At 41.2% G+C, this 16,934-nt stretch overlaps 1 protein-coding gene across 1 annotated transcript; it reads left to right on the top strand.

Annotated features, from left to right (window-relative positions):
* The first annotated feature begins 1,340 nt into the window (after window positions 1–1,340).
* hltf (helicase-like transcription factor) lies at window positions 1,341–16,335 on the top strand. The gene is made up of 25 exons (XM_071525042.1): window positions 1,341–1,431; window positions 1,986–2,173; window positions 2,473–2,639; window positions 3,176–3,300; window positions 3,538–3,626; window positions 3,947–4,018; window positions 4,966–5,157; window positions 5,603–5,677; window positions 5,867–5,927; window positions 6,130–6,181; window positions 6,943–7,013; window positions 7,156–7,203; window positions 7,644–7,745; window positions 7,873–7,964; window positions 8,393–8,536; window positions 8,925–9,057; window positions 9,423–9,558; window positions 10,384–10,563; window positions 11,132–11,247; window positions 12,828–13,009; window positions 13,216–13,338; window positions 14,234–14,346; window positions 14,850–15,030; window positions 15,349–15,429; window positions 15,726–16,335. The coding sequence occupies exons 2-25, from the start codon at window positions 1,991–1,993 to the stop codon at window positions 15,867–15,869; spliced, it is 2,862 nt and encodes a 953-aa protein (XP_071381143.1). The 5' UTR covers window positions 1,341–1,431; window positions 1,986–1,990; the 3' UTR covers window positions 15,870–16,335.
* The last annotated feature ends 599 nt before the right edge of the window (window positions 16,336–16,934 follow it).

The raw sequence follows: 16,934 nt of genomic DNA, 5'->3' as shown, positions 1-16,934 counted from the left end.
AGTGATGTCATATAATAAAGACAAAGATAAACCGATAAAATCAGTTTTTTTCCCACGTTTGTTACACACAAAAGACCATGCTTTATAAGGACATTAGTGGGGAAAATGCTCTAGAATCAAGCATTAAGCTGTTAGTAATCTCCCTGATTGGATGAATGTTTTCTTATAATTATATTGTCTTTGCTGTTGTTGTTGTTGCCATTCAGTGGTGATTAGAGAGGACCTAAACATGGAAGTGCTGCCCAAAATGAGGAGAAAGTACCAGGACATAAGATTTTTTTTCATGAGACTGTAAGAGACAGACAGACACACACACACACACATAGAGAGAGAGAGAGAGAGCACAATATCACTCTACCGAGGGGGGTTTCCTGAGAAGAGTGTGACTGAAGGACTGAGGGAGGGAGAGATAGAAAGAGGAAGAGGAGACACCAGAATTGTGACAGCATCAGTAATGTTTGTTGCAACTTAGCAACAATAGATTATTTCATTATTCAATTGCAACACAGAGAGACAGCGACAGACGAGGACAGACCACAAGCATAGACACGATGCTCCACAGACTCTACAGAGGTACAAACGGACGCACACACGCACACTCAAGCATGCACACACACAACCACTTTGAGAGCTATCAGAGCTTGCATTACTAATCTTCATGAGTTAATGTGTCACTCTCAACTCACATTTGGCCTGGCTTTATTTTGTACTTTTTTAGCTTATGATGCGTGTCACAAAATTTATCAATTGATGGTGGCAGAGACAATATCAGTAATATAATGTAATTAATAATGTTAGCATGCATAATTTACTGGTAACCCCATTGTTCAGTTACTGAACAATGGGGTTACCAGGGGGGACTTTCTGAACTGTTGGTTTGATCAACTGTTTATAAATCTTCTGATTTCATGTTTGATTTATTGATCGGTAGTCTTCCCCCCTGAAATGATCCCCTGTTACGCCCTTGTGTACAGAAAAGCAAAAATGGCCAGTGTCCACAATTATAATATAGAGTGACACTCTAGATGATAAACAGATGTTTTTAATGTCTTTTTCACAGCATACATTAATAACCTTATAGGCCTATATGCTATGCAAGATGCTGTTTAGCCTAAACAGGGCTACCCAAATTAACAAAGAAAATCTCAGACACCAAAGGTAAACCAAACAATTTAGAAGTGTGTCTACTATCTTATTTTCAATTTTGTTCTTACAGTACCACTCAAAAAACATTGAAACACGATTGTAAATAAAGATTTATTTTGAAGGTTGGGACCGGAAGTGTTATTTTCATTCTAGCTGACTTGACACTTGTGCGACGTTGACAGTCAGCAGCGTATCACCAACAACAGCAACAACAGCCCATCAAACACATTGAACAACGTGTTTTTCCGGATCAGCAAGTCGGTTATCGCCGAGGAGAAGCATACAGTATGAAACTATTACTGATAATAACGCTTTGTCTGTGTTTTGTGTGTTTTATCAACAACAAGAGTACATACATGTGTCTAACGCTAGACTGTGGTGTAACGTTATACAAAAAGGATAGTTAGCTTGTTAGTTGGCTAGCTGATTTTTGCTAGTTAGGCTTGCTAGCTTGGTACGCAGCTTCAAGAGTCTACATGACTTTTGTAGTTGGCGGTATCAGTGAGCTATGTAACAGCTACTTTAGCCAATGTAGGAATAAGTGATGTTATCATTTTTTTTGCACGTCTTCTCCAAGTAGGGAACAGGTCAGGTGCTGTGCAGGGAGTAGGGGACCCTGCACCAGTACAGCCTTCAGCTAAACACCCACTAGACAGGAGTTAAATGTGTCAACTGATGCCAACTGATGTCTCACAGACAGCTCCACACAAACTGAACATACGCAGGCACAGCTGGGTGCAGCACAACACTGATTCCCGTCTAATGATCCAATCTGAGAGCCTCTGTCTCTCTGTCTCTCTGTCTGTCTGTCTGTCTGTCTGTCTCTTGGTGTGTCCCAGGCGTCATGTTTTCTCGCAGGTGGCGGTTCAGTGAAGTGGACCTCTTTACAGACCGCAGTGAAAGGAGCACAGAGACTCTCACCCAGGCCATCCGTGCTGCGGTGTCCGAGGAGCCGGATGCAGATGGCAGCCTGCTGTTCGGTCAGCTGCAGGGCACTGTGGTGGGCCTCAGGTATTATACTGGGGTGGTGAGTATCAGCCAGAATCGCTTCTGATCACCAAGTACACCGCTTTCACAAAGACATTCACTTAGTCAACTGGTGCTGACACATTACAAGACAGTTACTCAATACATACACTGCAGAAAAGACGTATTGTATGACAGTAGACTAAACGTAAACATACTAAAAGTGTATATGCAAAGACAAAGAACTGTTCCAGCTCAGTTGATGAGTGTGGGTGTACTGGACAGGTCCCAGATGTCTCTCTGTGTCTGGCATGCACACTCAGCAAACCTTCCCTGTTTCTGTGTCTTGTACCCTTGCAGGTGAACCAAGGGGAAATGGTTGCGTTGGTGCGTGAGCCCCAGAATCCGTACGACCACAACGCCGTGATGGTGGCCAACGTGTATGGCAGCCAGGTGGGGCACATCAAGCGGGAGCTGGCAGCAGCTATGGCCCACGTCATGGACAGCAACTTGGCCAAAGTAGAGGGGTCAGTGCAGTGTTCATTTGGGTTAGACTGATGTATCGGTTTGCCAATATATTGGGCTGATATTGGCCTGTGATCCATTGTAGTGTGGGTTTCAATAAAGTTTTAGTGTCCTATGATCTACATGCTGTTTCATTTCAGAGGCTTTTGTTTTTGCTTGCCAAGAACAAAATTCAGAGGGAAACACTGAACACTTATTTTTTTTTACATGACAATAGTCAAATTTAAAGATATTGAATATCTGCACAAAATATCTGATATTGTCAGCTTCAGTCCAAAACTACCTGTATTGGTATCAGCCTTGAAAATCCATATCTGTCAAACCCCGGTGTTCAGTGTTTTATATTTTTAGTTTTTCAGATTTTTATTGGAGATTTATGTATTACTTCCTTTCCCTCTATTATTTACTCCTATGTTGTCTTGGTCACTTCAGTGGTGTTGAGGGGAAACCGTGTGCTCAGGTGTACCATGATTATGTTAGGATAAGGAGTGTGTGTGTGTGTGTGTGTAACTGTATGCTCGTCTGTTTGCTGTTTCAGAGTGGTGCCCTTCAGGACGAACAACCAGTTCAACATGCCAGTGATGCTGTCCTTCTGGGGGAAAGAGGAGAACAAAGATGCTGTGATAGAACGGATGGCACGTCACGGATACAAGCTAAACACAGGTGGGAACAGACTAACGTGTACCTGTTAGTCTCACACACACACACACACGCACACACACACACGCATTCACCATCCCATTCTGTCTTGCTTCCTCATGGACCATCTCTCATACAAACGCATACACTACAACTATCCATATAGCATAGATTGTTGCATTAAAATTTGTGGTTTTCAGTCATATTCATTAATTTCATTGTTTATTTTGTGTGTGTGTGTGTGTGTGTGTTTGATTTTAGGTGCGAGCATGAAAACAAGTCGTGGTCCTACGGGTGCTCGTGCCCCACCAACTAAAAAAGGTTTGACCATCCCACTGACTGCACAAGAGGTAAAATACAAACATTTAGTTAATTCAGTACAGATAAAAAAATGTTTTTTGGTGAGATGATGAGTTTTCAAATCCAATGATCATTTTAGTGCCAAGTGTATTCATTGTTGAGCACAGTAGAAGGTGTATAATGTTCACACTGAAAATCATTTGGACTGACTATATATTCATTCATGTTCGAAACACTGTGAAACTTATATGATGCTTCATCCGACAGCTTTAATTCATAGACCTACTTCGTTTGCATGTATGTATCATGATGTGAAACTGTATATTACTGGGGTAATATGCTGTACTTGTTCTTCTTCTTCTTGTTTCAGTTGAAGAATGCGTTTGATAATCTGTTTGACGGCTTAATGGAGAGTAAAGATGGAGAGAAAGAAGCTGCTGAGGTGCGTCTCTGATCTGTGTGTTTGGGGTCAGCAAATTAACAACTTTTGTGTTTTGATTGATTCTTTTACGTATTATATTTTGTGTTTTTTTGTTTTATTTTGTTTTTATGAGATTTATATTATCAGTTGAAAGCTGAAAACTCAAACTCACCACTTCAGGAAGTACCTGCCCATTAAATCATATCCCCTTTAACTTAAATATATTTGTTTGTCTTTTTGTGATAGAAACTACTCATGTTTTAAATGATTGGGGATGAATGACTTTTGTCAAAACCTCATGATTCCTATTTATGTCTAAATTTCATTTTTAAACCCAGATTCCTTGATTCTGTTGTTCTAATACTGCAGATATTGTAAGTCCCTCTGGATATGTAAATTGTTAATTTTAATGATATTTATTACAAATGAGTTTGTTGAACATTGATACTTTTATTTGATTTGTATCTTTGTTCATATTTAAATCTGCACTAGGCAACTTTTGCACTTTGTCAGCCCCGAGTGGCAGCAGGTGAGGCAGCAGGACTGTTTGAGTTTTGGAAAGTTTGAAGGACTTAATTACTCAGAAATCATGTTGTGTGACATCGGTAAACTGCGTACTCCCTGGACCTAAATTTCTTCTTCTTAGTGGCTGAAGCAGGTGGCGATTATTGGTGAGTCCAGCTTTCTCTGGACAGAGAACTCACTCACCACTGTTTAGGAGAAAGTTTGTTGTTTTTAAGTTTTGATTCATTACTTCTTGTGTACCGAGAAGATTTCCAGCCGCTGACCATACCGGACACCAGGACTCAATTTGGGCAAATAAGGCAAATCTACCAAATCCCAATTAATGGTGATGAGACACTCTTCTCTGTTGCAGCCCCAAATTGAGCTTAAGACTGATATTTTTGCATAAATATCTTGCTTAGTGCAGCTGTAACGTGAATGTGCTTCTCCGTCTCTCTCTGCAGGCGGTGGGTACTCCTCTGCTGCTGCACCAGAAGCAGGCCCTGTCCTGGATGTGTGCTTGTGAAAACAAGTCTGCCCTTCCTCCGTTCTGGGAGAAGAGAGGAGAGCTGTACTATAACAGCCTCACATGCTTCTCTGCCAAAGAAATACCCGAGAGGGTTCGTGGGGGAATACTGGCAGATGATATGGGACTGGTGAGCGCACACACACACAAACACACACACACACACACTACACATTGACTTATTTGACTCCACACACATACAACATTCTCTGTGTTATTTGTAAATATGTGAGAATGGTATGTAATGGAATATAGTTCAACTTAGTGGGTAAATATATGTGTTTATTGGTGAATTACCAGTAAATTATTAGATTAGATTATTATTATTAGATCACTGTTGGTATGGGAGAGAATATTGCATCAAACTGTGTCAGAATTTGGCGTGTATGGTTGACAGTGAACAAGGAAACGTTAAATCTCCAATTGTATGCAGTTTGACATGATGTTTTCTCCAATGAAAAGAGAGAAAGATAGAACAGAGCTGCTATTTTCCTCAACATATATATGCTTTAGACTACTGTTATCTGACCAGACAAGCATCAAACCAATGCTCAAAACCTCTGTTTGTGTTTCAGGGTAAAACTCTGACAACCATTGCTCTGATCCTCACCAACTTCCACAAAGGAAAGCCTCTGCCTGTGGAGAAGTGTGTAAGTGTGTCCATCTGGGAGTGTGTGAATGTGTATCGGCACTTTTCATGGGTACATGGGTGTATTAGCCTCACAACATCAGGATGCAGTCTTGAGTGACTAGTGGTCAGCCATTTAAAATCATCAAGTGTATTGATATTATGCATTGAGTGTTGTATATATTATATGAGTGTGTGTGTTTCCATGTAGGAGCAGCAGCCTTCACCTACCAAAGCCACTGCTAAACCACAGAAGGCCTCCAAACTGGAAGGTACCCACCGCTGTCAGTGAATGTGATTTGGTGTTTGTCTGCCTGTTTACCTGCCTGTTGTCCAGTCTGTCTACGTGTCTTTGCATGGGTGTGTGTGTGTGTGTGTGTGTGTGTGTGTGTGTGAGCGAATGTTTTCATGCTTGCGTGCAACAAAACAGGACAAGAGCTAAACAGGAGTGATGATGTGGTGTCTTTGTTTCAGGGAGCGGCAGTGAGGGGGATCAGACAGCATCCGGTTCTCTGTGTTCAGACCGGTAAGTGTGTCTTAGTTGAATTTGGCAATCTGATATCTTATTATCACTGATATGTTGCTTTGCTGATCAGGACAACTGCACAACTTGATAGTGTAGAAATCTAACAATATACATTTGCACTTCTGGACTAGAGCTGCAACGATTAATCGATTAGTCGATTAGTTGTCAACTATTAAATTAATCGCCAACTATTTTGATAATCGATTAATCGGTTAGTAAGTAGTAGTAGAGTAATTTTTTAAGAAAAATAAGTCAAAATTCTCTGATTCCAGCTTCTTAAATGTGGATATTTTCTGGTTTCTTTACTCCTCTATGACAGTAAACTGAATATCTTTGGGTTGTGGACAAAACAAGACATTTGAGGACGTCATCTTGGGCTTTGGGAAACACTAATCGACATCTTTCACCATTTTCTGACATTTTATAGACCGATTAATCGAGAAAATAATCCACAGATTAATCGACAATGAAAATAATCGTTAGTTGCAGCCCTATTCTGGACACATTTCTGTACATATTTTCTTCCATCTGTAAGTCTGATATTGTTGCACACTTGCAGATCTGCTCTGTAAATCCAATAATATGGAGGGCCGATGATGCACATTTTTTGTTATTGTTTTTTGTGTTACCTTCACTATGCTCTGTTTATTCTGTTCTCCGCTATATCCTGTTCTTTGCTGCTGCAATGACCTGATTTCCCCACGGGGATCAATAAAGTTTCATCTAATATAACCTGATAAACATGTTTGTGTGTGGGTCAGTCCCCAGGTGGAGGCGATCTGTGTTGATTCACCGAACGTAGTGGAGAAAGAGGTCGAATCACAGAAGAAAAGTAAGAAGAACCGATCTCCATACATCACCTCACTTTCAAATGTGTGTTCATGCGGTTTGTGTGTTTCTGTCTTTTTACATGGATTTTGTGGCTAATATATATTTTTACCAGCCTTCTCCTCACCGGCCTTCTGCTCTTCTAGGTACGGGCAAAGGCAAACTGAAAGCCACCAACCCAAAGCCCAAGAAAGGTACAGTAGACTTAACTCTTTGCATGTATGTGCTACGATATGTGCATGTCAAACAAATATTGTGTGGTGCTATAGAAGCCTATAGAAAAGTGAAATCCTCTTGCTCAGTGGAAGATCCCCCCACTCTCTTGATCAGCTTCCTCTCCCTGTCCTCTCCATGTCCCTGTCTATAATTGAAAAAGCTGAATCAAAACTATTGCTAATTGTCCAATATACTGTAATATTGACCCCTCTTGATTTTGAGCACAGAGCGCCAATAGAATCAGTGTTTCAACATAAAAAATGTGATGATGGCCATGATTGAATTAGTCCTTGTAACTTTGATTTTGTTGGGGTGGTATAACTCAATACTATGGTTTATTTGCTTTGCATCAACCTTGCCAATAAATTATCTTCTGCCTGACGAGCCGCCTCTTTACCATTGTAATCTGTGGCTCCAGTATTCCAGGAGGATGTAGGCTTTGCTGCAGCGCTGACTGGTTCAACATCGGATACAAGCTTGAAGAATAGGAAAGCTGCCAAGAAGACCGCTCCGGCCCCCAGTGAGTTGTAACAGTGTATTTTCACCTGTCGTTGTCTACGTGATGTATTGTTTTGATGAAAAAAGTTGGAATAATGGAATAATATTGACATTAACTGATGTTTGTGTAACTTTGTGCGTGTGTGTAGGTGTCAAAGCCTCCATCCCTGAGAGTGCAGAGGACCTTTCAGCTAGAGCCACTCTCATCATCTGCCCACTGTCTGTACTCAGCAACTGGCTGGTGGGCACACACACACACACACACACACACACAAAAAGACACACATTCTATCAAACGGCCAACTTAATTTACATGTAATCTCTGTCCTCCCATTCTTCATATATGCAAATATAAGGACATAAAGTGGAAAACTAGCTTGTTAGCTACTCCTGGTATGATTGCATACTATGCTAATTAAAATCTACAGAGACATTATGTTGAGAAGGTTGTTATAAGCCGACAACCCCAAAACTCAAGAAAAGCTAGTGAAAGATTCAGAAATGACCAACATTGCTCAAAACCACAAGACTCTATTTTTCCATGTCGGTCATTTTTTTAAACCTTTAAAATGTGAGTCGTTGCCTGTTATGCCAGATGTGACGCTGCCTTTCCCTCCCTGAAGTCAACACATGTGATGTTTGTTTTCCCGTTCCCCCGTGCGTGTGCAGGACCAATTTGAGCAGCATGTTCGCGCGGACGTGAAGCTGAATGTGTATCTGTACTACGGCTCAGAGCGCAACAGGAGCAAGAAGTTCCTGTCCTCCCAGGATGTGGTGCTCACCACCTACAACGTCCTCTCTGCCGACTTCGGGGTGAGTGGAGACAGGGTGCGTTTATATCAACGGCTCGAAGGTGACCGTTTTTAAACAGAAACGTTTAGGAGCACAAGAAATAAGCTGAGTTTGGGGGTACAGACTGTGAAAGTAATGATTCCTACCTTGACTTTGTATTTCAAGTTGCCCATGTGTTCCTTTTTCAGTTGTTTAGTCAGGACTTTATCTTGATAAGCATGGCTGCACAAATGGCAACCACATGAACAGTCTCTTAAATCTACAGTGCATATTGCAGTTTATGAGTTGAAACTGCAACATAACAAAATGACATGAATATTCAAATGAGTAATGTGCATTTAGTATGCAGAGATGGTTTGCTTCTGAAAAAGCTTCTAAAGCTTCTTTAATGGGTCTGTGTTCCTTTCAGAATAAAAGTCCCCTCCATGGGATCAGTTGGCTGAGGGTGGTGCTGGACGAAGGACACATCATTAGGAACCCCAACGCACAGATGAGCAAGGCCGTGCTCAGCCTGAAAGCTCAGCGGCGCTGGATACTTTCAGGTATACCCCCCCCCCCCTTCACATACACACATACACACTAACACATAAACAAACACATACACACACAGATACACTTGGGCACCCACATATAAACATACAGAATAAACCAATTCTTTACAGTATAAGTCAATTCTGAGTCGCCATGAATCATTTGTGTGTGTGTGTGTGTGTGTGTGTGTGTGTGTGTGTGTGTGTGTGTGTGTGTGTGTGTGTGTGTGTGTGTGTGTGTGTGTGTGTGTGTGTGTGTGTGTGTGTGTGTGTCTGTGTGTGTGTGTGTGTGTGTGTGTGTGTGTGTGTGTGTGTGTGTGTGTGTGTGTGTGTGTGTGTGTGTGCGCGTGTGCGCGCGTGTGCGTGCATCCCTCCAGGCACCCCCATCCAGAACAGTGTGAAGGACCTGTGGATGCTGCTGGCCTTCCTGCGTCTGAAGCCCTTCGATGTGAGGGAGTGGTGGAACAGAGTGATCCAGAGACCAGTGACACAAGGAGACAGGGCCGGCATTCAGTGAGTGGAAACCAATAGATTACATTTCTTTTCTATAATACAGCGATAATGCTCAAGAGGTCGTTCTTTACTGTGAATATGAGTGCGACAGTGATGCAGTAGGTAGGAGGCAATATTGCTGAGATGCAATATTATTCGTAGATGAAGTAAATCCCAGCTGTGCTCATGGTGTAAAAGGTCATGGATTCTCTTCTCTTGTTCCAACCACAGTTACAGTAAGAACAGTATTTCCAGAGGGACCGAGCTCCCCTGCGTAGAAATGACACTATACTTTTTTCCTAAAGGAGAGTGGGCCACTTCTATGAATTTTTGTTTGAGAGAGTAGAGAAGTCTCGAGGGGCATAGACTAGAAAGTGGTGGGATTTGATTATCAATAATTTCACACTTCATAACAGCTTTCTGTTTGAAGAAATGTTCCCAGTTCCCCTATGTTATCAAAATTTCATGAATATAGTTCCAGTTATAGTTTTAATTATAGAGTCTCTTAAATGCTGGCATTGTATTACAGTCACAAGCCTGTTTCTTTGCCAAGCTCATTTAAATGTATAAGGAATCAATTTACATTCACACCATTGACGTTCAGAAACTCTCCTGCTATTGGTATTTAGACCCATTTCGATTACATCAGATCAATTTACCAATACACAGAGTTACTAGACTTTGTGCTGTTAAATTGGCACATCTATTTCAATTTTCCCTTTTGTAGAAACCTGGCTCGCATGTTAAAAGAAAGGGTGGTTGGGAGTGGGTTTGTCATATTTCAGTATTGATACTGAGACATCGGATATCAATACCATCAGATACTTGACTGGTGTGTGTGTGCAGGAACCTTCAGACGCTGGTGAAGTGCATCACCCTGCGGCGGACCAAGACCAGTGAGGTGAATGGGCGCCCCCTGGTGTCTCTGCCGGAGAAGACAGTGTGTGTGGAGCAGGTGGAGCTGACCCAGCAGGAGAGAGAGGAGTATGAGCTGGCACGCACCGAGGGAAGAAAGACCATCAGCAGGTGTGTGTGTGTGTGTGTGCATGTTAACATTTTAGCCATTTAGCTGATGCTTATCCACTTTTAGCGACTTAGATAAGATGAAACGACAATGATCTCCATGTGGAAATTGCAGCAGTAAAAAATAGGATGCAGCAGTTGCCAGGATATAAATAAGAATGAAGCAAATCAGAGGGTCGAAAACATGACGAAACCGATGAACACACATCGGATGTTGCAGGGATCAAACCTGTGACTGGTTACAGGAAGGACACCAACACCCCAACACCACCATGCTTTCCATTTACTACTACTACTACTACTACTACTACTACTACTACTACTACTACTACTACTACTACTACTACTACTACTGTGTGACTGTTCTTAGCATTGTGTTTTGCCTGACACTGCTTGAACTGACTATAATACTGACTTTTTGCTTCATTACTGTTGCTTGTTGCTTTATTGTCTTTTCACTGTTTATCAGGATAAGAGCTTCATCTAAATGTCGGTCAAAAATGACTGAGAGCTGCTGAGAAATGTTTTGTTTCTTTGTGTTTGTTGTTTGTGTGTGTGTGTGTGTGTGTAGATATGTAGCGGAGGGGACGGTGCTGAGTAACTATGCTGATGTGTTGGCCATCTTGATGAGGCTCCGACAGCACTGCTGCCATTCCGGTCTGATCTCAAAGATATCCTCAGACTTAGGTAAAACCAGTGATGTTTATTTATATATTCATTTATTTATTTATTTTTTTTGTATTTTTCAGAATTTCTTGTCAATAACCAGTTTTGGAATTTCGTTTTTTGTAAATCTTTCCTTTTCCAGTTCCAGTAGGGGTTTTCATCTTCAAAATTGCTTGTTATATCATGATATAGGGGTAATGTGTTGTAATTATATTTTTTTGTGGGTGGGCTGATCAATAAGGCCGGATCATGAATTTTTATCGTATTTCCATTTTGCCACCACAGCTAAATTATGTAATAGAAACACTGACTCAACTGAAACTTATTTTTCATTGGAGATTATTGTGTTTTTTCTGGCTTTTTTCATTCTTAATACTTGGAAATTGCACACAACATGCTCACACATACCCACATACACACCCATGCATACATACTCATGCATACATAGGGTTTGAATACTCCAGTAGTGATACTATCTGCACTGTCCACTTAAAACACGTAATCTAGTGCCACTCCCAGCTCAGAGCTCAGACTGTCACTCTCTCTTTCTTCATCAGGGTTTATTTAATTCCCTTCCTTTCCTGCTTCTTTACACTTTTCTCTTCTTCCTCTTTTTCTGTCTTCATTTCCTCTGTCAAAATATTTCACTTTCTTCTTTGTCTACCTTGCTACACTTTTTCATGCTCTTTCCCCCTCTTCCCTCTCTGTCTCCATTTCCTCTTTAAAAATGTTTCAGTCTTTGCCTCTCGTCACTTTATCACCCTTTCCCTCCCTCCTCACTCTCCCTATTTCCTCATATTTCACAGATCCAACCAATTGAATGATGCATTTTACCCGGACTTTCCACAGCACATCATATAAAAGGGCACAGCAAGCATAAACAGTAACATTTCTATAGCAGTGTGTTTATCAGATTTTTCTTATGGCTGCATGGCATTGCTGGCTTAACCACATGTAAATACATTTATCTAAACATAGCTCTTACATGTTGGTCTGTGGTTGATGACTGAGGTGCTTTCTCATCTCTTGCCTCCAGTACAACATGTTTTCACTGAAGCGGCATAGGCTCTGCCTTCTGTCCACTATATTAAACTGTTTCTAATCACATAGGCTATTAAATTCATAACCCAAAATCAGAAATGAATATATGTGAGCTGTCGACGTTTAACAGTTGAAAAAAGCAAGTGAATAAAATAATCAAGCACTCTCAGAATTTTCTGTCAGAAAGGAGCCAAATGAAATGAAAGTCTCTCTCTGTGCTGCGCTCCGGGCAATTCTGAAATTAAAACCAGCAAGGCCACTTAAAGAACAAATGGGCCATTTTTCTATGAAAGAAATGAAAAGACTTTACTGTCAGATTACTGTCAGATGGTGCATGATCATAAATAATGAATGAAGGCCTATAATGTGACCGGGCTGTTGAAAAGGTGCTTGGCCAATCACAGAGACACTATTTATTACGACTGTTGGCCGATTATGATCGGTGCCTGACTGATTCTCCTCATTGCCTCAATATACTTTTCACCCATCTTTCTCTCTCTTCTCTCTGTCTTTATTTCCACATATAAATTCCTCTCTACACTCTCCCTCTGTCTGTGCAGATGCAGCAGCCACGCCAGCGGAGCTGCGGGAGCGTCTGGTGGAGAAGCTGAGGCTGGTGCTGGCCAGCGGGTCTGATGAGGAATGCTCTGTGTGTCTGGACTCGGTCCGCCTGCCCGTCATTACACACTGTGCCCATGTCTACTGCCGGCCCTGCATTGCCCAGGTCATCAGCACTCAGCAGGTACATGTGCTGCCCACAGCAGATAACAGATTATTGTATTTAAGATTATTATATTCGACAAATGTGCTCTATTAATACGATCATGTCTTCTTTAAATGAAGTGACTGCTTCATCTTTAATTGCGCCATCTTTCCCCCCCCCCTGCTGTGTGTATATATGTGTGTGTGTGTGTGTGTGTGTGTGTGTGTGTGTGTGTGTGTGTGTAGGAGATGGCGCGCTGTCCTCTCTGTCGAAGTGAGATCAAGGCCAGTGAACTGGTGGAGTTTCCACAGGAGGAAATGGAGGAAGATGACAACGCAAACTCTGAGAAGTGGAGGACCAGCTCAAAGGTACACTCACTCACACACACTCACACACACACACACACACACACACACTGAGGCTGCAAAATTAATTGCAGAAAAAAAGATTGCAAAAACGCAATGTTGACTCCATTTTCCCAAATTGTAAGAGGCTACAATTTTTTCCTCACAAGGAAAGGTGTGCAGAATCTCTTGTCAGTACAAATCATTTTGAGTGTCTGAGAAAGTCTTCTCTTATATTCAAACCAGTCAAATTCTGAGCATTAACATGACATTTTTTGGCCATTTTTAGCAAATATTGCAATTCATGTACCAATTGCAATATACAGCAAAGAAGAAATATGTTTGTTTAGTAAATATTGTGATCAGCTCAAGCGATCATCAAGATTCTCAGATACGTTTGATTGTAAGTTAAAGCTTTAACATCTAAGATATACAATAAAATACTCAGGAGTCGGAAATTATCATCATAAATAAATCATTTGGATTTAGTGGAATTGAGGCCTAAAGTAAAACGCATTTTTGGAACGAATTTGTGAAATGCATTTATATCAGAGTGATCCGTTATTATGGCATTACAATGTATTAGACGTCTGGACTTACTACCAATTTCCAGTAGAACCTCTGCTCCTGATGTTGGAGCCCAATTTTTTTTCCCCTCATCCTCTTCTTTTTTCCCCAAAAGTCATTTCTCTTGTTTTGCACCCGGACTCCTCGCTGTCTTACTGTTACATAGCTGCTTCTGAGCTGCCAAGTAACCATCGCTCAAAAAGTCTTGAGACTATTTCACAAAACCTTCGCTGCAGCAGCTCAGCAGTGACAAAAGGGGAATTGTAGATTATTCTACCATGTGATAGTCTTGTTGTTCCTCCTTAGCAGACTGTGTGTGTGTGTGTGTGTGTTTCTGTTTTTGTCTCCATAGGTGGAGGCGCTGATGGGCAACCTGCTGAGGCTGCGATATGAAGACAGCAGCATCAAGTGTCTGGTGGTCTCTCAGTTCACACGCTTCCTCACCATACTGGAAACCCCACTCAGGTAATACACGCACACACACTTAAAGGAGAGGTTCAGGATTTTTACAAGCCTATGCTATTGATGGCTTTGGCACCACTGTTTTTATTAGTGTTTTTTAGAAATTGGCACCCATGAGCATTTATTAGCAACACATTTATTATTATAATTTTTACTATTAGAAGTATGTGGGATGGCTTTCCTGTGATTTTGAAAATATGGGGAGAATATCAAATGGTAGAAGGAGGCTGGTGCCTAGTTCTCAAAAACAAAATTGTCCGTGACTTGGATTTGAGGGTCTTGGATTAGTGATCAATAGAATAAGCTTCTAAAAATCCTGAAACTTCCCCTAAGCAATTTTCTTCCACCTCTCTTCCCTTGTTCAGGTCTAGATATTTCTACATGTCAAGCAAGATTTTGAAAATAAACATATGATCTGTCAGGAGCTCTTGACTGGCGAATTTCTAGATTTCCTTTATTTAAGTTTCTGTGACATAATTTCATGACTTCTTCTCACTCCCTGCCAGAGAGCATGGCTTCAGTTTTGTGCGGTTGGACGGCACCATGACCCAGAAGAGGCGGGCCCAGGTCATCCAGGAGTTCCAGAGCCCCGCCCCCGACAGCCCGGTCATCATGCTGCTGTCGCTCAAAGCTGGAGGGGTGGGGCTTAACTTGACCGCCGCCTCCCACGTTTTCCTCATGGACCCTGTGAGTACAGATTTCGACCAGAAACCGGACGCATTCATATGTACAAACACACATATATAGCCACAGAATGAATCTCATCAGTCATACAGACATGAGTAGGGAGCAGTACTTGTCTATCTAAAGGATGTAAACTGGTTGGTCCATGATAGATGCATTTTTCACTCCTGAACTTACCTGTTGAAAATACCCTGCATGGTCTGACATGATGTCTAGTTTTAATATGCTAAAGTGTTTGTTTTTTCAAACCAAAACTATGAACCTGCACTTCTGTGTGTGTGTGTGTGTGTGTGTGTGTGTGTGTGTGTGTGTGTGTGTTAGGCATGGAACCCTGCTACTGAGGAGCAGTGTATCGACCGCTGCCACCGCCTGGGCCAGACGAATAAGGTCGTTGTCACCAAGGTGAGAAATATAGGACGGAGTATAACCTTTTGTCTGAGTTCTATGGCCTACAGTGAAACTTTGAATGTTTTATATTGGTGATTATTATGATTAATGTCAGTCAGGAATGGAAATGTTACTCGGCTCCAGTATTTCTCACACCGGACCAGTGAAAGATTGCTCTCGCTAAGGCAGAGGAAATTCACTTTGGAAGACCAGCAGTGAACACAGTGTGCAGCATACTCAGATGTGGACGATGTGCAACAGATTAAGTTAACATTCACATATTTTTATTTTGTGTGTCTCTGTTCATCCAGTTCATTGTGAAGGACTCTGTGGAGGAGAACATGGTGAAGATCCAGAGGCAGAAGCAGGATCTGGTGGAGAAGGCTTTCGGCTCTAAGAGCGCCGACAGGAAAACGTCTCGCATCAGTGACATCAAAGTCCTGATGGAGCTGTAATCTGATTTGTCGGTGCTGAGACTGCGACACAAGCACCTGCCTGTGTTTGAACTGGACTAACGGTTAGACTGTGTTGTTTGACTGTTCCAGGCTCTTCATGTCTAAAGGGTGCAGGGTTCAGATATTTCTCATACACTTTACGTTACTGTTTTGTCGTACTGTTCAATCACATTCCAAGATGTTTCAACTCTTCCTTTGCAGTCGCTAACGTTTCAAGTTTTGTTTTATTTCATACTTAATTTTTGTAAATGTGTTTTATTCAATGATAAACTAAGCCAGTCATTTATACTGATTTATTTACAAGATGCACAGCACCTTCTAAGTGCAAAGTTTCTTAGCTTGCTTGTTGAGCTTTCATTTTTTGATCACAGTTGTGATCTTTAGGATTTAATGGGTTTTTCATTTACAGAAGCATCAAAGGTATGGTATGCATTGGTAGGTGGCAAATAAAGGTGGTGAATATGTCTGTTGAAAATTGAGGTATCTTTCACATTCAAGGACCTTGGAGTGAACATTAGAAAAAACTCATGTAGTGTAGCAGCTTGACTCTGGATTTAGGGGTAGACAAGCCGAATGTAACCTGAATGTAAAAAAAAAAAGTCTAGTTTGGAAAATTCCGATGTTCTGTTTGTTTATTATTTTATGTTCCTCCCATTTCTGAATCAGACAGACTACTGATCTTTTATTCTTCTACTGTACTGAACCAGAGATTTACAGCGGTTTTCATAACGTGAGTGCTTTTTCAACATAAATATGAAATTATTTCTTTTGAGCTGTGTTCAACAATGAAAAACTTTGAGTAAAATACCTCTTTATAAATCAAGTTATACTGTATGTTTCATGAATATTAGAATAGGCCATTATGAAACTGAGGCACAGAACAGGAAAGGTAGTTAAATTTTTCACCAGTAGTTTATTAGAGCTTCAACAGGGAAGTACAGTTAAAGGAACAGCTCTGCAAGGATAGATCAGTATTAACTGACAGCACTGAGTTCCATTTCCACACTCATGCATATTCAGGAATAGTCTGACAAGGCTAGAAAATGGCATATTGACTTTTCCTAA

This window comes from Centroberyx affinis, unplaced genomic scaffold (genome assembly GCF_046629955.1).
Source record: "Centroberyx affinis isolate AG114_WGS23_722 - 3 ecotype Tasmania unplaced genomic scaffold, CSIRO-AGI_Caff_v1 ptg001259l_1, whole genome shotgun sequence".
NCBI classification, from domain to species: Eukaryota; Metazoa; Chordata; class Actinopteri; order Beryciformes; family Berycidae; genus Centroberyx; species Centroberyx affinis.
This window is presented reverse-complemented; position numbering and strand designations above follow the sequence as displayed.